General features: G+C 39.0%; 1 protein-coding gene across 3 annotated transcripts in view; it reads right to left on the bottom strand.

Annotated features, from left to right (window-relative positions):
• Positions 1-1267: 1267 nt before the first annotated feature.
• Positions 1268-22322, bottom strand: part of LOC108233134 (plexin-B1) — a 55675-nt gene continuing 34620 nt past the window's right edge. For 2 of the 3 annotated variants that reach the window (XM_017411382.3, XM_017411383.2), the window contains exons 7-39: positions 21913-22013; positions 21702-21834; positions 21333-21489; positions 20055-20163; positions 19708-19816; positions 18612-19343; positions 16990-17088; positions 16648-16770; positions 15766-15859; positions 15408-15577; positions 14851-15002; positions 14658-14763; positions 13225-13361; positions 12934-13107; positions 12029-12263; positions 11702-11944; positions 11415-11591; positions 11098-11246; positions 10884-10984; positions 10600-10817; positions 10189-10367; positions 10038-10104; positions 8829-8975; positions 8109-8283; positions 7679-7782; positions 6697-6781; positions 6067-6239; positions 5237-5397; positions 4950-5097; positions 4683-4747; positions 3986-4061; positions 3736-3810; positions 1268-3301 (exon numbers count right to left, since the gene is read on the bottom strand). In XM_017411382.3, coding sequence (XP_017266871.1) covers positions 3197-3301; positions 3736-3810; positions 3986-4061; positions 4683-4747; positions 4950-5097; positions 5237-5397; positions 6067-6239; positions 6697-6781; positions 7679-7782; positions 8109-8283; positions 8829-8975; positions 10038-10104; positions 10189-10367; positions 10600-10817; positions 10884-10984; positions 11098-11246; positions 11415-11591; positions 11702-11944; positions 12029-12263; positions 12934-13107; positions 13225-13361; positions 14658-14763; positions 14851-15002; positions 15408-15577; positions 15766-15859; positions 16648-16770; positions 16990-17088; positions 18612-19343; positions 19708-19816; positions 20055-20163; positions 21333-21489; positions 21702-21834; positions 21913-22013 — 5079 coding nt within the window. In that variant the 3' untranslated portion in view covers positions 1268-3196. The remainder of the gene's footprint in view (positions 3302-3735; positions 3811-3985; positions 4062-4682; positions 4748-4949; positions 5098-5236; positions 5398-6066; positions 6240-6696; positions 6782-7678; positions 7783-8108; positions 8284-8828; positions 8976-10037; positions 10105-10188; positions 10368-10599; positions 10818-10883; positions 10985-11097; positions 11247-11414; positions 11592-11701; positions 11945-12028; positions 12264-12933; positions 13108-13224; positions 13362-14657; positions 14764-14850; positions 15003-15407; positions 15578-15765; positions 15860-16647; positions 16771-16989; positions 17089-18611; positions 19344-19707; positions 19817-20054; positions 20164-21332; positions 21490-21701; positions 21835-21912; positions 22014-22322) is intronic. The other variant, XM_025004888.2, reaches the window with a different exon arrangement.

The raw sequence follows: 22322 nt of genomic DNA on the forward strand, positions 1-22322 counted from the left end.
ATTCTGATGTGACAGTGTTGCAGTGTTCGGAAATCGATGAGGAGATCTTACACTGCACTGAAACATATGGACAGTTAGTTTTCAGATTTTAAAGCAACGATATGAAAAGAACACCAAGATGGATGAATACTTAACAAAGCATTGTATATTCTTAAGGTTAGTCAGGATAAAAAAATGAGACACCTTTTCTGAATTTGTGGTTTCAAACAGCAAAGACAGGACTCCATCAGTCGCCTGCAAGCACACGGTCCAAGAACTAAGATAAAGAAAATAGTTAAATATAGTTGGTCATTTGGATGCTTTAATCCATATTTGTTGTCTTAAGACAACAAATATGCAGCTGAAAAGTCTGTGCTGGTTACTGTTTTATTTTCAAAGAACTGTAATAGGACTCTTCCCACAGAGGCAGTGAGAGTGTGTGTGTACGGATAAAACCCACCTGAATGGATCTGGATCACTGGGTTAGTGAACAGTAGAGATCTGGTGATCCAAAGGTAAACCCAGAGTTCCCATCAGTCTTCTAGCTGACCACCAAACACTGAAACGTGACTTGTATTCCTTCGCTGTCAGTCTGCTGCAGACTCAGTCAGCAGAATAATGCCCTCGCTCTGGTCAAGATGGAAAATGTTTTATTTTTAAGTTGCTAAATCATTCCCTAAGGACCCTTGTACGCTGCAGGATTACCTCTGGTGTGGTCGGCATTCATGACACAACCGTTTCACAGGCCTAGAGAGGATGACCATATATGGAGTTTCCTGAGGATAGGAAGTAGCTAATGTGTTAACTGACATTAAGCTGGTGAACTAAACAGCCAAAAAAATAATATTTTTTTGTTTTTTTTCCCATGTCTGTTAGCAAAATAACTCATGAGCCACAGGACAGATTTTAATGAACCCTTCAGAAAGTTAATCATTAGTTGTAGATCTAATGATTAACGTTTGGAGACAATCCAGTTCAAGTTGGCCGCCACAGCCAATCAACATTAGCCAACACAAAATGGCTAAAACTCAGTCATTTTAACAGATGTTGAACTAAAATATGGTGTGGTAGTAGCTGAGAGTCATTCACAACACATTCTCTGAGCGTAACATCTTACATCACCAACAGATTGTGCTTAATGTTTTTTGTCATTTCTCAACAAAGAGTGAAAATCTGGATTTCTGCATTTCTTCAAATAAATGCAAGGCCTTTAATTCATTCAAACTCTTTGAATCTAATAGTTTGTTTGAAAGAATAAGTATGTAGGAAAGCATACTTGAGACATTTGTTCACATATGGACCACTTTATTGCATCACATTAAGCTGTTGTTAGGCTCATCCTATCAGTTAGTTAGAGAACGCTAAAGTCAGGATTACTTGGGAACGGAGTGTATCTACACAACAAGAATCAGAACTCAGATGTGCATACACAAATAATATGGAAACAACATTAATGTGCATGACAAAGGATGAGGAAAACTGCTTTTTTATGTACATTGTAACTGCAACATTATAAAACATGATCCCTATTCGTTTTCAAATTGAAGCAGAATGTAAAAGGAGTGGAATTATCAGAAAAGCTGATTGTAAGTTAGATTTTTGATCTCAGTGTTTCCTTATCATTAACATAAAAAAACACACCAAAAGGCATCATTTCTCTTCAACAGAAACACAAACTGAATCATAGGGGCTCAACAATTAACTAACATCATAAGCAATAAAATAAATAAACAATAAATTAAATAACTAATAAAAGCCGTCCATGTGTGGCTTTGCAGAGCAGCAGGCACGTTTGTTCCACGTCAGATTTAAGTCTTGAGATGAAGAAAATAAAAAAAAAACATCTAAAAGAGAAAAGGTTTTGCTCTGCTGCAACACTGCTAAAAGTCTGACATCTACTTTGATGCCAAATGCAAACAACATCTGGACACATCTGTTTGGTTTTTGGAAAAGTTTCTCTTACGGGAAGAACGGGTGGACCCGAATGTAACTCAGGTGACCGCAGAGAAAAGTAAAAATAAAATGAAATAAGTGTTTAACGCAGACAGTTTCCTTCAAACTGTAAAGACACAAGGACTCAAACTCGAATAAAAAAGGAGCATTGAATAAAAAGAGTGAAATAAATCAGTAAAATACACATTTATGTATAAACCTGTAGAGATTCTTTCCACGTTGTGTTTCAGAATCACCTAATGATTTACAATTTATTCAAACCTTTGTTTTTCTACAACAAATCCAAGAAATGGAAAATAAAACCTGAAGCAGGACCAAATAAGGACCAGATAAAATAATACATCTGTAACTTCAGTCATTTAAACTTTCTCAATTTTCTGGGCTGTATTGTTTCTTTGATTATAGGTCAGTGGTTTTCACTTGTAGAAGAACCTCTAATTTCTTTTAGAGAACTTCTGAGAGCAACAGGTTACATTAACATCTTACATTAACAATTGTGAAGCATTACCCCAAAAATAAAACACTGAGCTTCAGTTCAAACTGAACAAGGCAGCACTTACAAACAAAAGCTAAAACATAAAAAAACAAAATTAAAAAAAGAATCTGTGGAAAGTGTTTACATGAAAAAACAAAACAAAACAAAACTGACTGAACTCAAAAAATAAAGTAAGACTTGGAAGAAAGGCCTAAAAAACCTGGAAGGAAACAGAAAACTCTTCAGATTCAATAAGCAGACAGTGGACGCTGTTTGTAAGACATTAAAAGAACAGAAAATGCTCCACAGTTGACAGCAATAAAGACGACATCCTCCTTTTTTCATCTTTCAGCACGTTGAAGGTTAAAACCTGTAAATTCAGGGCAGAAATGTTCTGCTCAGTTTGTTTACATGATGTCCATCAGGAGAGAAAAAAATAAAGCAAAGATCTCTTCATACCATGACGTCCTTTCAATGAATTAAATGAAGGGGAAACTAAACATGTCAAATATGTTAATGTGCTTTATTTCACATTCTCTCACGTTGTTCCTCCTTGGTGGAGGACCGGTCCTTTCCTCCCAGAACCAGGACCTGTGGAAGTTTGGAGCGGGTCACAGGAAACGAGGCCAGAGTCCTTAATGTCTCTGTTCACATAAAACCAGTCTGTCCAAACAGCTAAATCTCAGTATGTGTCACAACATTTCCTTTTTTTTTTTCCAGAAAAAACAATGTCTTCAAATCACGAACTCCCCCATCTAAAAAAAAAAAATACCAGTCCAGGTCTGGAGGTCATAGATCTGTCACCTTGTTTTCTACAGCAGCAGCGATCTGTTGGAGCCTGTAACCGAGCTGCATCTTCTGAGCTGTAACGTCCTCTTCCAAAGCTGTGATAATCTGACAGAAAGACGGAAAGAGTTAGCCACAAATAGCCACATACATCCTTTAGATATAGATGGAACAACAACCAATAGCTGCGATGGAGGTATGCATTTATAGAAGTGATAGTTTACAAGCCATCCCTGCTTTTAGACAGCGGTAACCATAACTGAGCCATAAGGAAGCAGACACATTGGGGCCTAATCCAGAACTCTTAGCACAATTATTAATGTGAGGGTTTAGTTGTAGCCTAAAGGTCACTGTGAGTGTTGTGTGGCCCAAATGAAACCCAAAGGTGAGCAGCAGGGCAAGACTTGGACTATTTCTACTGAATCTGTGGCTCACTTAAGTAGCCACATTCACTCTGTGTCAGTTCCACTGATAAGGCTAAACGCAGGAATATAAATAGTGGAAATAAAGTGTGTAAACGAGTGTGTTTCTGTGATACTTACTTGATCATAGTATTTGTTGATATACTTGTACAGCTCGTGTAAAGCCACAGTGCAGTTGACCTCAGCTGTGTAATTCTGTTTTGAGAAGAAAAAAAAAAGTATTAAAAACTGTATTTGCTGACAATATTTCCATTTAATATCCACACCAAACTTATTTTAAATCCATTTAAAGTTTCAGCTTTTAAAACTATTCACAGTAGCCAGCCAAGATGTATGTTTTTTCCAAGGTTGGGAGGTTAAAACAACGTACACGAGAAAGTTCTGCTAGAGCAGAGTTCATCTCCTGATCGCTGGCGGGAATGGTCTGTCGAATGTCAGCGTAGTACCTACAGAAAAAAAGAAGAGAAACAAAGCTCCATGTAAAAGAGATTTATTATTTTCATAACTCTAAACTTTTACCTTCATTTCAGTGCACCTGGTGCAGAATGTGCTCAGTAACTCCTGTTGCTTTAGTTTGTATCAGACACCAAAACTTTTTAAGGCTGATGGAAATAATGTTGACAGCGTTAAAGCAGTGTAGCTATAAAGGTAAGAAAAAGCTGATAACTGAACATTTAATTTTTAATTATTTAAAAATTGATTTGACTTGATAATTAGCAAACATTGGCCTAATTCACATCCATAATGTATTAAAAATTAAATATGTACAAGAATTAAAATATAGAAGGAACTAATGAGGTCAGCAAAAGAAGCAAATTTGTTCGAGAAACTCAGTGAACCTTTAGTATGTCAGTAGTACAATCTGCAGGATTTTAGGTGTAGTTGACAGTAGTAAGTGTAGCAGTCTGCTTCCAGACTATCCATGCATGGACGCCTCGCAGGCTTAGTCTACCTTCTGTCTGCCACTAACAGATGTCCTCAGCTCCTCTCCATCCCTCCCATTTCTTTCCTCTAAAGAGGTTTTTTATGCCTAGGGTCAATGGGGCGACTGGCTGCCATATTCTTACCTCTCCACCATCTGTTTGTAACGTGGGATGTCTCTGGCATACAGCAACTTGTTGATGGGAGAATCCTGTACAAGGAAAATGGAGAAACATGTTCTGTAAATCACATGAAACAGGCTTGTTTTACAACGTCACTTTACAGCATCGTCATCTTCTGCAATATAGTCAGCATTTCCATGTGATCCAGCTTTACAGTTTTGCCCTGGAGATCTTTGCAGGATGATTTTTGTGTTTGTCTTAGCCGTGTAGAGTCCGGCAGGATAAACTCACCCTCCCTAGCTTGTGGTCAGCCAGGGTGCAGGAATCCATGAAGGTCTGAGCGATGACGGAGAGCACAGCATCCACATGATCGGAAGTCTGCACGTCAAATATGAACTGTGGGTTCTTCAGGATATTGATCCAGAATCGAAGTGGTAAACTGTTTGATTAGACAAAAAATCAAATGTTGACTCAAGTTCTATTGTTGTTTTACAGGACAAGATTTTAAACTGAATGAAACTCTTCATGAAGCAACATTTCCCACATGGTAACCCCAAGGAGCTCCAAATTTTGGTTACCTGTTGGTTTTCCAGATGTGGATGGTCTCGGGGTCTGTGATGCTGTGCTGCAGAGCTTGCTCATCTAACAGGTCGAAAAAGTATTTGACAGCAAGCGGTACGGGGCGACTGGTGCTGAGGATGGCACTGAATAAATCATCCACAAACTTCTGCAGAGTGCCCTGAGACAGCGCAGAGAATGTGACAGCAATAAATGAACACCGAAACAAAGGTAAGATCAGTTCATGGATGGGAAGCGCCTCTGATTTTACACATAAAGTTCAGTTTACATGCCTCTGAAAGCACTGGCTGCTGGGTAGCAAACATCAAAGAGAATGAATAAACAAATGAACAAACAAAATCAATATTTAAAGCCTCCATCATTCTCAAGAGAAAGAAAAATGAAAAAAAAAATGTAATAAACTTGAACAATCTTTTAACAAGCAGGATCTAACAGGAGGCACACGGTCTTCTGGGAAATATAGGATCCATTATAGAGTTTATTATACAGAGCCTTGTTTTTATTCTTGGCTTCTTTAAAGATCTATAACAATATAGATGCACATTAATAAATTAACAGTAATCGCACCACATGAGGCAGCCTTGTGGTAAATTTATAATATGCTACTTAAGAGTTTATTATCAAATTTATTCTACAAATTACTTTACAGTCCATTAAAACTTATAAAGTGTTTGGAAAGGTTCTTTTTAAAGTGAGTTATTGCTACACAATGTGTGAAGATCACATACATGATAAAAATTAATATTTCACATGTGGTGAATATTCTAGGCTCACAATAGATTTTGGGAAATATCAGTAATAGGATAATGTTGCATTTCATGTGTTTTACCTTCATGGAGAGCAGACGTGTGAGGTAGATCTCAGGAATAGCCTTTGCTCTTTCCCCACCTCTCTCCCTCACGCTGCCCCTCCGGTGCTTCGGTAACTCGGACTCATCGCTGGCTTTGACCAGATGCCAAAGCCTCACGCCACCTTCCTCCCCATCATCCAACATCGGGGTCTCTGATAAGAAGGGACAAACAGCTGGATGAGAAAGGCTTGAAGCTAAAAACATGTTTTTGTTGTTAGAAAACTGCAAAACAAATGTTTCTGTCCTGTAAACATATATTTTATATATTTATGGTAAATATTTCCACCTAATTGCTGACCTACTTTTACAACAGCCAATAAACTGTTCTCCAACTCAGTTTATCTAATGAGCCTAACATCAAATATTCAGTTTAACAGAGACACCTGGTGGTCGTTTAAAGTGTTTTCAGCTGTTTGTCAAACATGAGTTCAAATACAAACTACGCTAAAAACAGATTTTTTTATTCACTGAGAATTGCTTAAAATTTCTCTTTAAAATACGGAGATTGTGAACATATCAGGAGCAGGCCTGATATTTCTGTTTCCCGTAAAGTTATTTTCTTTTCTGTTTATACTGATTATATTGTATTCTAGTGCTTTTGTGACTCACTTTCTCCAGGCATGTAATCATGGCTGTCATGGAGGTGATGTTTGTTGTTCCTGGGGACGAGGGCCACAGTGGCTCCATCAGGGACCTGCAGGGACAGTCAGATCACAACTTTCTCATTTTGGGGAAAAAAAATAAACAATGCTTTCATCACTTAAACATGTTTCCATCCATCCATCCATCGGCCGCTTATTCCAGAGCTGTGGCGGCAGCAGCTTGAGAAGGGAAGCCCAAATATCTCTCTCCACAGCCACCACTCCCAGCTCTTCCTGGAGGATTCCAAGGCGTTCCCAGACCAGCCGAGAGACAGTCTCTCTAGTGTGTTCTGGGTCTTCCACACTCCTCCAGGTCACACTGTTGTTACCCATGTGGGCATTGAAGTCCCCCAGCAGAATGGTGAAATCCCAAGCTGCAGCAGTTTCCAGCACCCCTGCTAAGAACTCCAAGATGCTGGGTACTGATCTGAACTGCAGTTCGGTGCAAAGGCACAAACAACAGTCAGAGCCTGTCCCCCCACCCGAAGGCGCAGGGATACTACCCTCTCATCTCCTGAGGAAACCAATGCATAAGTGCCAAGCAAGGGGGCTATAAGCAGCCTCCCACCATGGGCAACTCCAGAGTGGAATAAAGTCCAGCCCCTTTGAAGCAGATTGGTTCCAGAACTCAAACTGTGCACAAGTGGTTTTGGGCAGCTGGCCTAGAAGAAAATCTGCCTCGGGAGACCCTACTGGGGCTTCCCCCGACAGTATCATTCAGGCACACAAACTCCTCCACCATGAGAAGGTAGCAATTCATGAGGGAGCCTTAAATATATATTTTTTAGCTCATTGTTGTATGGGAAGTTGCTCAGGTAGAGAAGTGTTTGTGAAACTGACCTTGTAGTGCTGTCGTTTCCATGCCTGTAGGCTGAACATGAATGCACCAACTGACCTTGTAGTGCTGTCGTTTCCATGCCTGTAGGCTGAACATGAATGCACCAACTGACCTTGTAGTGCTGTAACGTGTTGAGACGCTTCCAGGAGCCTTGTACTACTGATGTCAGGTCCTCGTCTGAGAGGATTAGGTGACCTGCAACACCTGCCCGCCACTCTGCAGGAAAACATGTTCATGCAGCCACATGAGAGCATAAAACAGATAACTAAAGTGTTGTTACTCTGCTTGATAAACTTATAACTCTCCAAAAACCTTAAGTTCAAATCTTCCCTGAAACAGTTTGGTTCTTATCATTTCTGCCCATTTAGATGCTAATAAAAAAAGCTTTTTTGGACAAAGAAATCAACTGTGTGGGTAAATCTGAATTTAAATTTCTGTCTTTTAATTATATGGAATTGAGGATATGGATCATCTGATCAACGTTTGATTGGTGCATGTAGCTACTGGGAGAAAGTGTGGAGTTAAAACTAAACTGAACTAACCGAGGTGTAAAGAGTCAACGTGCGGCCGCTGAGAAAACGAAGTTCCTTTCCAGGTTTGTTCCAGAACTTTTTCCTTCACTTGGGTGATGGTGTCACAGTCCAGAACCTTCGCTGGTACCGTCTGGTTGGTGGTGCCTCCGGTAGTAGCTGCAGTCGGCGTCACAACATTTAGAGTCTGAAAAGATAAACACGAAGGTTGTTATAGACGAGGACAACGATGTTCAGTTTTCAGAAGTGGTTCAGAAAGTAATCCCTGAATGTACATCTACGACTGATTCATGTGCGAAATACAGCCACAATAAAGTGGTCCTAGCAAACACAAAACAGTTTGACCAAAATAGCTCTATGGCTCTTATTTCTCAACATAAAAACACTTTAGTCGCAAACTCTGGCATAACAGGCGGCAGGTGATCTGTCTTCCTCCACAAAATGCTAGGCCTTTAATTTAAATCTGAATTAGGACAAAAAAGGATCAGAAACAAAATCTACTGGCTTATAAAAAGGAGTACTTCTTCACTGATTTGTATATTTTTAGGCCAAACTAAATTGTTTATGTTTTTTTGAGGGGAAAAATAACTTGTGATGATAACATAAAAAGTATTGAAGTATTAAATCAATCAAACATATGACAGCAAAGAGAAATGTTAGTTGTTTTCGGTAAGAAACAACAAATTTCCTAAACCATAATAAGTGACATGGATGGCTCCGGCGTGTTCTCACCAGCGTGCGGTACTCCACGTCCTCCCGGAGCAGCCGGTTGTCATTCAGGGTGTACTTGGCTTTTCCTGTCACAGCGTCCACGGGTCCCTTGTCCACCTGGTGTTTTATAGCTCTGAACAGCATGTAAAACGACTCCCCCGCTGATTCCTGAACAGGTGGAAAGTCTTCATTTATTTGGGAGCCATTACAGCACAAACTGTTCTCTTTCACCTCTCATCAGCTGGGACTGAACATCCTTCTTTTACGATGAACTGAATCTGATTTACACCGACTCAAATGAAGTCTTTCTGAGGGCAACACTTAGGGTTCAGTGCAGTAAAAAAGAACTTTAGAAAGTTATTTACTTTTTTAAAAGACAGCTTACTTGAAGGCTTATTTGAATTTATTGAACCCTGTTAGCAGGGACAGACACTTGTCATGTCAAATGTTTCACAACTGATGGTACGAGAAGAAAAAAAATTAGCCACAAGGTTGAAATTTTTTTTTTTTATAGTTGTAAGACAGAATTGTTTTCAGGCCCAGATGTTTGGAAGGATAAGAAAAGATTTCTTCATTTTTAAAGTATCCAAAAGCTGATAAAAGATGAAGTCTGGAATCCCAGGCAATTTAGGGACACAATAACAATAAATGTAAGAAAAAAAAGGATGTGGATTTTGTTTGTTTTGTTTTCATGACTTTGCAAATGAGCACTTTTCAGCTTTCATTAAAAACAGAATGAGCTGAAAATTTTCTGTCAAAACAAACTGGAACGAAAATATATCTTATATCACAAATGTTTCAACTTAATACCAAGCAAAGTGAGGGATGTGAGCTCTCTTAAAAAAAACAAAAACAAAAAAACCCATAAAATGATGACTTTTCCTTGGTTTTGTCTGAAGAACCATATTTAATTAGATGAGAGTATTTTTTAATCCTCTTTAAGCATTCTGAATATAAAAGATTTCAAAAGGTCTGGAAGCTTTCCATCATTCCTGTAAGACAATAATAGTTGTTTGATCCTCATAGATGCAAGATATACAAAATATGCAAAACAAAAGTAAAATGCAGCAGGTGAAATATTAAATATCATATGGATCATTGCTCAGACAGAACAGAGTGTTTCAGTGTCGTTCTGTTTTCACTGAAAATTATTACATTACTGACAGATTATCTTGTCTTATGATGCAAAAAGCCACTAACAGGTGAGGTGTAACATCCTGCAGTACAAACCCTCAGAAATGTGAAGAGACAAATAGACATCCAGTTTGTCAACAGCTTCTCCACCACTGATTCCGTTCTGGAGGAAAAGAAAAGTTGTACACATGAACTATCTGCTGATGGAAAAGAAACTACCAAGCTTCAGTTGGTAAAAGTTCCTCACCTCCTCAGCATGAGTTTGGGGTTCTTGGCCACATATTGTTCCACCAAGTCATTGAGCAGAGTCTTGAGGATGTCTGTGAAGTACTCCAGTTTACCGTGAAGGGCTACGGTCAGCAGAGAGGCAACGTAGGCCCGGTCCCTGGGGGAAAATGTCCGCTGGGTCTCAAGAGTGTGAATAAACTGGAGTGATGATATGGAGATGTAAGTCAAATTAGTTTCATCCACCTTAAATGCAAAACACTTAATTTTGCAATAAAAATTTTGAATAGAGTGCATAAAGGAAATTGACTGATTCAAACTGAGAATTGACAAATTGTTCTCATAAAATAGCATTAACTGCTCTTTGAATTTCTTTATGTTACACCTTCTAAAACAAACTTTTATCCAGTCTTAATTAACCGTCTTGCCTGACCTTGGTGAGAAAGAGTTTGCTGTTGAGCAGATTGGAGAGCTGAACCAGGCCTTGCTCCACCGTCTGCCTCCGACTCTCTGGAACGTCCAGGTCTCGTCTCAGTGGCGACTCCTGGTGACCCGGGAAGAAAATACGCTCTGCATATGCCCGGTAATCGAGGAAGGGAATCCCCGAACCCACCAGATCGCTGGACATGTCCATCATCTCCGTCATCAGATCTAAAAATAAAAATAAAGGGTTTCAGTTCAGTTACTAATTTTATTCTGAGGGAGGTGATTTTCTACCTGTGAACTCCTTCTTGCAGCGGTCCCTGACACTCGTCTCCAGGTTTTCAAGCTGGATCTGTACCTTCTTATAGTCTCTCATGGCCTGTTTGCTTTTTCTCCTGACAAACAGCAGGGACAGACACACTATGTTTAGGTAAAAAAACAAAGCTGAACCAATTTAATATTAGATTTTGTAGTGATTTAAGACAATACTGTGCATCTATGTGTTTACCTGTATATAAGCACTATGATGAGTACAATGAGAGCCACGATGGAGGCTCCAACTCCAACTCCCACCTGAGCCTCCAGGGGAAACGTAGACTGAGCCTGGCTGTCGTACTGCACTTTACCCAGGGAGAAATTCAGATTTCCCATTTTCACCTGGAAGACACATTTATAAACCACACATTTAAAAGGGCTTTTAGTAACAGTTTAAGTTTAAAAATGACTTAAAATTAAAAATCACATGTGGCCAGTTGTGCAAAGGATCTACTAGGGCTGGTTTGTGCCACTGATTTCAGATTCTAAAATGGAAACAGTGGAACTTACAGTGAACTCAGGCAGGGTGTCCATGCTGTCCTGCTTCCTGCTGGCTGTGACAGAAGGCTGCTGGGCTGGTGGTTCACAGTACAGGTGGTTGTGTGTCAGGGTCTTCACCAAACACAAACCTTCCCCGATCCGAGCCTCCACCTCCTGCTTGTACATGGCAAGATCCAGGAACTCTCCCTAAAACAGAAGCATTATTTTACACTCTTCTGCTGCAAAAATTACAGGGTTTACTAAACGCTGTCTGAAAAATAAAAATAAATCAAGTAGATTTAATCCCTGGATCTCACCTCAACAGAGATGATGCTGCCAGGTTTGTGGTGGTACGGCTTGCTCGAGTCATTCTTGTTCAGCTTGTAGAGCTTGGGGTTGGGCTCATAGCTGAAAGCTTCGCTACTCACGGTGCTGAAGTCAAAATGGAGGCTGTCCAACAGGAAGTGAACTTTAACTCTTGCCCTTCTGGCTTCTAGACCCACAGCAGGAGTCGGACACAAGATGAGAGAGGAGCTGTCCACCGTGCAGCGTGATTCATACTGAATGAGATAACAGGAAGTTTTAATGCACAGATCAAACATGTACACAGCTCTATCATTTCTGTTAACACTCACATAACTTACATGTTTGTCATAGCAGAGTGTCCCCTCAGGACATTTTGCCTCTGGAACAATCCTCCTCCACCTTTTCAGTGGACCGATGTGATCGTGTCCTCCACTCGAATGTTTTTCTCTCTTCTTCTTGATGCTCCTTCTCCTTCTGGGAGGCAGAGCATCAGGAGGACTGAGGGTCACTCTCATTTTCGGCTCTTGGACCACATCCAGGTTGTGACCGGAAACTCTGATGATTCTGCCTCCACTGCAGGACCACCATGCATCACAAAACTTTATTTGTCATCTCAAACTACTTAAATGAAACAAACACGCGCATGACCTGCAGATTACAGGTACTGGGATAAATATTTTTTTGCTGTTTCTGTTCAAGGTGTCTAAAGAGGTAAGTTAATAAAAAAAAAAACAAAGCTGTGACTACAAATTTTATCTTCTGGTTTGAAGATTTTGTTCAATACTAAATACATACATAACCATTCACAAGCTTCATTGAATAAGCTGTTACATGTACTACAGATTGGATATTCTATCTTTTGTTCATGTGGTAACTCACTGAGCTCTGTTCATTGCTGGTGCCTCTTTTTTGTGGTGTAACAGTGTAATGTGACAAAAAGGCAATTTTTACAAAAGAAAATCTTGAATGTAAAAATTAGGTCAATGTATGCCAGTGTCTAAGTATTAAAAATGTACTTCTATGCATAATAATAACTCCTCTTTTGTTACTATATTATCAGTATTAAACCTTGATATTAGTGTAAAAACTGGTGCCTTTGCATGGGTAATATGTCAGAATGATTGCATATACTGTTTGGTCAACTCTTCTTAAAATTTTAAGTTCTGCAAAGAGATTTATTATAATTATAAAATGCAAGTAAGTAATTTTCCACCACTCTACCAGCTGTATTCCAGCACTTCACCTAAAAAAGCTTCTGAACGGTGCAGCCTTTGTGATGTTGGGGTTAGGGGTGTAATGATACACTGATCCCTCTAGATGGCGCTCTGCTCCACCGAAGCGCACAGTGATGTTATGAACTCCTGTTCTGTTGCTGCCTCTGGTCCGACACCTTATTTGATCCTCCTGGATATTGAGCCTGTACATAAAAAGTTTCTTTAATGTATACATTTATCACAATTTGTCACCAAATTAAAAGCTCTGACTGTCTACATTAGCAAAAAACAAAAATCAATGGCCCCTTTGGGACACTTACACCACGCAAGGCACTCCTCCGATTAAGACGCTGACTTCTCTGGGATGTCCCGTCTTCAGTCTCCGCCCTCTGATGATGAGAGATGAGCCCCCCGCTTTGGGCCCCCTCTGAGGGAAGATGCTGCTGAGGACAGGGTTCTGGAGACAAAAGCAGAAGAAAAAGAAGAAATTTACAGCATGAGATGTAAAGATGCAGAGAACAAAAGAAAAAAAGAAGTCAGATCAATAAGCCAATACTGAGTGTGTGATTTATTGGGAAGATAAAACAAGCCACCAAGGCATTCTGCGAAACATTTGAAGGTTGTCTCACAGCCATGTCCTGTAACAATTAATTAACAATTAATCTCCTTGTATTGTAGGACAATTAATTAAGGCTGCTGTTATAAATACAGTAAGTAGGCAGACAAGTTGTTACTTCATTGTCCTGCTGTGATTCACTTACATTAATCCAAGTGAAACCTAATTAAAACGAGCCACAGGGTTGGTGCTCGTTCCTTAATTGGACAGATTTCTTAAAAGCAGCTCATTTAAAAAAAAAAAAAAAACCAAACAGATGTGTTTGTTGCATTTGACTTGTCACAACTAAACCACGTTCTTTAAATGAGGCATTTCAGTGTTTGTTTGTTTGTTTCTAGAAAATACCAAGGGATACCCCCTTCCTGGTTTGTCTGATTCGGTCCAAACCTACGAGTGATTACAGTGAACTTTTAACTGAACCAAGGCTCAGGGGGCATCATGCTAGAATTTTAAGTAACTTATGCCTTTGAACTCGTTATGAAAATGCCCGAGAGATGGCTTTATTTTGAAAATACTTGTTTAATCATTCATGCATAGTTGCAAAATGTTGCAGCAGTTTTAATAAATAACAGCATTTATCAGCATTTAGGCAGATTGCTTACATTTGATTTAAAGCTGTGGTTGAAACTGACCCAAAATCAAGAAAAGTGATTGAAGAAATGATTTTAACAGTTCAATAATTCAAGAGCGCTATTTACTGCTTAACAAAGGCAAAAGCAGATCACATTTTTGTCCATGTCTGTGTGCATTTGTTTGTCTGTACAGTTATCAAAATATCTTGTGAAGCAGAAGATAGATTTTACTGAAACGCTTAGAAGATAATCACTGAATGCAACTCTACAAGTGAGAAACATTTGGAGTCAACCCAAACAAAAGAACTGCCAAAACGCAGCCAGTTTTACAGATACTGAGCTAAAATTTGGTGCATAGTGGCTGATAGTCCTTTATGACACATTTTAGTGAAGCTCTCAGAGAGTAACCATTGTTTTTTTCTCTGAGCACAATCACATTTCTGGATATCTCACAATATCACATGACGTGCATAACAACATTTAAAAGGTTTGACCAAAACAGCTATAACTCCATACATACATATATATATATAAAAAACAACCTTAAAAGTTGAGTCAAACTGACCTGAAAACTGAAAGTCTGAGGTGAAAGGCCGAGTCCTCCCCCTCTCACTCTGACAGAGACATGGCCACTCTTCTCCCCTCCACTGCGCGTGGTTTCACACACTATCCTGCAAGAGACCGTCACACAGCGGCCACCATTAAAAAAAGACTCATGAAGTGTGTGTGTGTTTGTGCTGAATGTGCTGACAACTTGCCTCGAGGACACTTCATATCTGCTGTGGATGACGCTGCATGACACTCCAGCAACTGTGACTGAGCTCGAGATGTCTTCAGCTCTTTGACCCAGGTTGGAGCCTGAAATAGTCACAACTGTCCCTCCCTCAACTGGACCAGATACTGGGTCCAACTGCAACACACGAACACAACAAATACAATATGTACTGTGTGTCAGATGGCAGTAAAAGCTAATGGCAGTGGGACATAAAAAGTACACCAAAGCCTGAAACCCATTCTAATTTTTCTCTCTTTAAAAGTTCTTTAGACATTGACTGCTTTTTTATTTATTTATTTTACTCATTTTCTGTCAAGTTCTTGGACCTGACCACATTAACATAATATAAAGTGTGTGCTCAAAAGAATTAGGAATTTGGACAAGTAAAATGACCTATAGCAGATGAATAGTATCTGAAAGTCATATCTTTAGGAAATAGGAAGAAATTCTGCAACTCATGGACCTTTGTGATAGAAATTGTTATCTTTTGAAGTAAAGACATCATTAAAAAGAGTTCAAGACACAGAAAAAAGGTCTTACGAAGTGAATGACCGGTGCAGGGCAGGTGTGTTTGACCTCAGCAGTGCAGGAGTCTCTGTAAACACAGTGAGAGCTGGCAGCTCCACCGCACCAAACACAGCCATACTTTGGGTCGGCAGTTTGGCACCGGCTGCAGTCCAACCGACCCACTGAACAGTTGAACAGAGTCACTGAAACAGGTCAGGAGAGACAGTGTGATATACAATACGCACTCATTTAATCAGACTGTTAAACGTTTATTTGAAAGTGTGCCAATCTGATTACACACAGAAACAAAGGAGCAGTTAGAGCTTGTAGACTCACACAAACACCGACATAAAGACTTGTCTTACAGCTACACACTATAAACAGCACTCACCATGCAGGTCTTCAGCGCTGTCAATGAGGAAGTTGTTTTTCCTCCTCACATTGATCGTAGCAGGGTATTCCTCCATTGAGAGGGAATACACATACTGCAAAATCAGAAGTAGGTAGGAGTCAGACCAACAGTAGAGTGGTCAGGGAAGCTGCCAACCCCTACCTATGTGGCCTTTGCAAAATACCTCACATTAACACCTGATGTGTTCCTTAAGTTGATTTAAATCAAACAACAACTAAAACTAAATCAATGTAATGTCAGCTAAGAGGCAGAATTCATTGAATCACCTAATTATCTGAGCTTTCTGAGAGTTTCCTTTAATCTGTCCACTGGTTCATGAGGTATTTTGCTCATGGCGAAGACAAATGAGCACACAAATGTGAATTTACAGACACGGACAAAAACATGATTGCTTCCCATTTGTCTTCAGTAAATAATAAAGTTTTTTTTTTTCTTTTATTAGAAAAATAACAACCACTCTTTATGTGTAGTGAAACTATTCAAGTCATTCAAGAGTTCAGCTCAATGAACATAAACACGGAAACAATGAAACGTTTAATTCTTTACCATCTTAATGAGTTATGTCTTACTGGTTTGTGCTTCCTTTTTGGTTAATGGTTTATTTTCATTTCTTGAAGCTATGGTATTGTTTCTTTTTTTCTGTGTTGTTTGACTTTTAAGATAAACTTGTTCTTCTGAAATGCGTAATGAACAACTGTGCTCAGATTTTATCTTATCATTGTTAAATAAGCTTTTCTATGGTTATTTACATACACCTGCATACATTTACATGTGATACGCCAAGACAATGAGAGGAAACGCTTATATCAAACCTCCTTATCATTATTTCAAGATATAAAGGGTATAAAGGGTGTTTCTGACCTGGTGTGGTTGGCAGGTGATTAAGTAGACTGATGGCCAAGAAGCATCTGGCTCCACAGAGGCCTCCACCACGACTGACTGATCCTCGATGTCCAGCACACACTCATAGTCCAAAGTCTCATCCTAAATGTGCACACAACATGTTTAAAAACACTGACCAAATTTGTAGTCATGGACCTATCTTATTTTTATAGTTACTTTATCACAGTGTCAAGTCAAATGCTTAGAAAAGAACTAGCTGGATGAAATAAATCCTACATTAGGTTTATGTCACAAGTGTTTACATATTCACAGATTATATAAAATGTGCTGCATTAACACTGTTACGAATGTTAACATTACCTTAAACAGGTTCAGGTGTTGGCCAACTAATGTGATCTTCCTCTCCACGTTGACTGGGAGTAGAGAGGAATCCTGAACTCTTTCCACACATGGACATTCCTGATGACACATTGTAAATCATTGTGAAAAATATCTGTATTTAAGCTACATCTGAATGAGCCTCACATAAAGTGTCATTTAATAACACTGACAGTTCAAATGGTTTTTACGTGTTATATATTTTCTAGGATTTCAAAAAAAAGGTTCAGGTCATTTCTTATTCGTTTTAACAAATTTTGCATTATTAATGTGCACAGAGGCACTGCAATGAGATCTACTGAGCTGTTATCATTTCCCCTGATTGGAAGTTAAGATAATCAAACCAAAACAAAACGCTACACTTGCTTTTTAGACAGTCTCCACTACAAATGAAATAATCTGCACGTTACAGCAAGATAAATTACAGCGTTTAGGAATTTTTAAATCAAGCTGCTCGTTATTCTTCCACAAATGTAAACAAATGAGCATAAAGGATGCAAAAAAAGTAAGACAAAAACCAACATAAGAGCATACATCCCAGCAATGAAACACAAGATGCACGAGTAAAACATTAAGATTAGAGATGGAAATGTAGCTATCCCGTTTCTCAGAGAAGGAAGTGCTGAGTTAGCTTAACAGTATTACTTGCGAGTAGCACTAAATGAGGTGACCTGAAAAGATATGGCGAGAGGAGAAGAGTCAATAAAACCTGTTGGGTTAATGCCTTAAATTACTCAGCTGCATCTTCACGTTTGAGATTACATTGATTTTGTGTCAGTCATGGTTGGATTTGTGGAGAGGAGAACCTTTAAAGCTAACTATAATAGAAGTGAGGTAGTCAGTATATTACACCGCGGTGACCGGCTGCACATTACTGCTTCTACCTTCCAGGTTAATTAAACAATGTGGGCGTAGTTCCTTAGTTATTCCAGTCATGGTAATGCCACGTGCTTGAACAGAAGGCAACTGGACTTTTTTTTTTCTCTCTTGAAACGGTTTGACTTCTGTCTTACAGATAGGAGGTGAAACCAAAAAATGAAGTCCAGTTGTTTTCTTTTCAAATACCTGGGCTTAATTAAACAAAATATGTCAAAGGAAAAGTTTTACAATTTAAAAAAGAAAGTAATTGTTGAGCTTTAAATGAGGAAAGTGACACCTTTCCCATCTGTCTAATAAATGTCAAAGTGATAGTTCAGATTATTTAAACAGTGGGGTTGTGCGGGAAAGTTATAAACAGTTAATATATCATTCGTTGTAGATAGTTCTTTAAATGAGCTGAGTTTGTCGACACAAAGTCCGATTGACGAGCTAATGGCTAGTGCAAGGGAAGCCAAGATCAAAACGGATTGCTGACATCTTAAAACATAGTCTGATAGAAAGGCAAACAGCCAGAAGTGTTAGCAGCTAGATTTTAATTTTTGGGAAGGCTTCCCACTATTTCCACTTTTTAATGCTAAGCTAACCATTTAGTAATATGAGTTTCATTTTCAACAGACAGATATGAATGTTTTACTAATATTTTCTTCTTACTCTTGACAACAAAGCGTGTTTCTTGTTGTGACTTGAACATTTCTGTCAGCTCCAAATGTGTCCTCTGCACTCACCAGATTATAAGAGTCAGAAGAAGAATCAGACTGGGGGTTTGTTGGAGATTCAAAGTCAATGTCGGCAAGTGTTTCAGGTGGTTGTGTAACGATGGACGAATGAGCAACAGATGGAACCGTTTCAGAGTCTGTTTCTTCCTCTGGCCTCCCCGACCCATGCAGCCTTGGAGGTGGGACATTCTCCTCAGAAGTGGCCTGAGGAATGGCCTCTTTATTGGCACTGATGGAGAGGTCTATTAAAGGAGCCACTTCACTAGAAGTAGTTGAGCTTATCTCAGAAGAGGAGCCCGTTGCTTCACCAGATGGCTTTAAAACTCCCAGCTGAAGGTCTACTTGACCACTAGTGCTGTTGGGTAATGCAGTGTGGGTATTTTCAACTGTGATATTTAAACTGTTGAGATCTTCATCCTCTGAAGAGCCACTTAGAGCTACCTTTGTTGTTCTCTCTACACCTGTGGGGTTGGCATCAGTGTGAGTGGTGCTGGCTTGGGTGGAGGTCCTGACAAAAGGGGTAGTTGTAGAGAGGGTAGCTGGTGTGGTAGATTCAACATTAGGGGTGGTGGGGGTTGTTGCTGTTGTTGTAGTTGAGGGAACAGCTGTTGTGGTGGGGGCAGATGTCTCTGTGGGTGGTGGCTGTGTTGTAGTGGTTGTTGTTGGAGGAGTCAGAACAGAAGGAGGTGATGGTGTAGGTTTTCTGGTGGGAGGTGGGATGGTGGGCGGTAATGGTTTGAACTTGATGATGGAGAAGCAAAGGTAAACAAACAAACAAACAAAAGAGAAGAGGGGACAAGAAAAAAAGCAATGGGAAGACAAAATTAGGATAAAATAAAAGGAATATGTAAAAAACAGCAAGAACTCACTTAAGAATGACATAATTTAAATAAAAAAAACAGAAAAGACAAATGAAACCAAACAATAGACAGTACATGCATGAACCTATGCACAACATGATGCTCAAATTAGTATTTTCAATTCTTTAAAAGATAAACCTACAGCTTGAAAGTCTTCTGTGATAAAATAAAACTGAAATGTCAGTTCAAATATTTCTCAGTTCAGTTTAAAGAAATATCTGTTTTCAGACTACATAATGACTCACGTGTTGGTTGTAGATGGTGACACCTTGGCTGCAGGTGTGTTTATGTGTGCAGACATGCTCATGAATACACCAATTACACCCCCAGCGACTGCTAACACACCCTTGGCATCTGGCAGAGTACAAAAGAGTGAAGACAAAACAAGATCAGGAGAAAAGTTTGTAACGGTCTAAATCTTGGAAAAGTCCCAAACAACAATCGAAAAAGTGCAAATCATTTGAAATGGTGCAATCAATAAATAACAGTCTCTATGCTTGCTCATCAGTTACTTGTAATGAGTTCGTAACATGTTGTAGTTGATTTTCTAACATGCTGAATGACGTGTGTGACGTCACAGGCGTGTACTCACGGTCTGCGCCCAGAAAGCTCCTGGACCAAACTGCAGTTGTAGAAAGTGAATTCTGTCTCTGTTACGGTCACGTTGATGAAACGCAGCGACAACGTCACCATCACAAACTCTACGAGAGCAAAACACGTCACATTTCAAATGATCACAATAATAACATCAATATCAACATATGATTTTAGTGCTTTTTATTGGCAGAAGTTATCGTTTTGTAATCTTTTCTTCTTGCTTTCTGTTTGTAGTATAAATACTTTTGACCAATCACAATAGTTAGGGTTAGGGTGATTAAATATCAGCTAAAAAGAAATCTTGGGCCAGATATTTTATTAACAACAACCACTGCCCTTAAATGAAAAATATCAGGCCTTTTCTACAACAAAAATATTAATACTTTTTCCAAAGTGAAAATCAAACACTTTTCAAGCATTTTCTAAGTGAGTTTCCAGCTTTTACTGCAGTTAAATTGTAAATATAGAAAGGAAGAAAATTTCACTTTATCAAAATAAATCTAATGTTATTTTATTTTAAACAAGGTTGTGATGTTATCTTAAGAGAAGTGAAAAACAATCAAAGTTCTTAAATTTCACATTAGATCTGAAACTGTTAATGTGAAACTTATTTTTGACAAAGTACTACAGTTGCAAATATTTTGTTAAATATGATTGATATACGTGCATTAGTCATTGGAGAAGGCAGTCAGCTGCTCAAGCCTTCTTTATTGGCTCGTAGATAAACAGAAACTTTAATAATCCTGTATAGGAAATGAGTTTGTTACAGCGGCTTCTCCTCTTCATGCACCAAAGATAAGTAAGTCTGCTATGAAAAGCAATAAAACATGCATAGGAATAACAACTCTGGTTAAAATAATTCAAAACAAATAAAGGGTTAAAAACACACACAAGTACCTGAAAAATGTACCATCATATAGATTTGCCTAATAAATAGTCTGATAACAAACGGCAGGAAACCCTTTCTGCTGCGTTTCAGGCACAACCACTGTACCCTTTAATATTAAAGGGTGATTAAAAACAACACAGATACAAATTTAAAATAAAGATTACTATACAGCACCACACAGATTCAGAGGGGTCACAAAGCAACTAAAATCTTTTTTAATGTTTGAAAAGCAATCAGTTTAATTAGATAGCAATTTATTTAGCATTTTAAGCAATTTATCTAGATTCCAAGCCCTTTTAAAACAATAAAAACACCTCTTTAAAATTATTTTTTTCCATACATTTTTAGCATTTAAAATGAATTAATTGAAGAGTGAACACTGACCGTCTCCTGGGCCAATGGGGGGCAAACTGTTGGCATCAGGGGTGGAGCAGATCACACCGGTGGTAGTGAGCAAGGCAGGAGTTTCTGTGTCCTGGAAGAAGCAGGAGTACGCCTCTCCCTGTTTAAGATTAGGGAGGCCCTCTACAGACAATGCAATCTGAATGAAGAAAAAACAAGACAAGAACAGGAAAACAAAGAAAATAAGCCGTTAATCTAATGTTGCTTCTTGACAGTACCCATTTAGAGTTTAATTCCAGATTTTTGTAGAGCTATAAGTCTATGAAATAGATGAAGTCATAGATGACAACAAGTGATATGCTGCAAAACATTCTGGTGCATATTTTATCCAATCTGCTCTCTCTGTCTTACATCTGTTTTTTCTCCGCGGCTGATGTTGTAGAGATTGAGGCGCTGGATGCTGAGGCACTGCTGCGTCTGGTTGAAGCTCCACAACCACTGACCCTGCAAAGATCCTCGCTGGCACTCCCACCGCTGGCCACATCTGAAATACCGCACAAATTTTACAAGATAGGAGAGTCGAAGCTGTAACAACAAGCAGAGAAAACACATGAAGACTCACCGTCCCTCTAAAACACACCAACCGCAGTAAGGGTCTCTGGCAGACAGACAGGACTGACAGTCTAAGTGATCTCCGCATTCTGCAACCGGACGCTTCTCAATCTGAAAATGAGAGATGATCATGTTAATAATTAAAGCAATTTTCTCATCTCTCTTTAAACAATAAAGAATTAATTTACAAATATGTAAAATACCAAAACGTGTGCTTCATTTTGGGATCTCACTGGCCAAAATCTCAAGCATGAAAATGAGTAAAGCAATGATTAGTCAGGTCCCTCCGTGTGAGAGCCAATCAATAACTGTGTGGTTAGCAAATCAAAGAAGTCTGATTCTCGAAGACCTCAGAGTGTTTTGGGATTAATTTGATTTCCAACCGCAATGTTTTAAATTTGATTTATAAACAAGTCCGCT

The sequence above is a fragment of the Kryptolebias marmoratus genome, linkage group LG8, assembly GCF_001649575.2.
Source record: "Kryptolebias marmoratus isolate JLee-2015 linkage group LG8, ASM164957v2, whole genome shotgun sequence".
Lineage (NCBI taxonomy): Eukaryota > Metazoa > Chordata > Actinopteri > Cyprinodontiformes > Rivulidae > Kryptolebias > Kryptolebias marmoratus.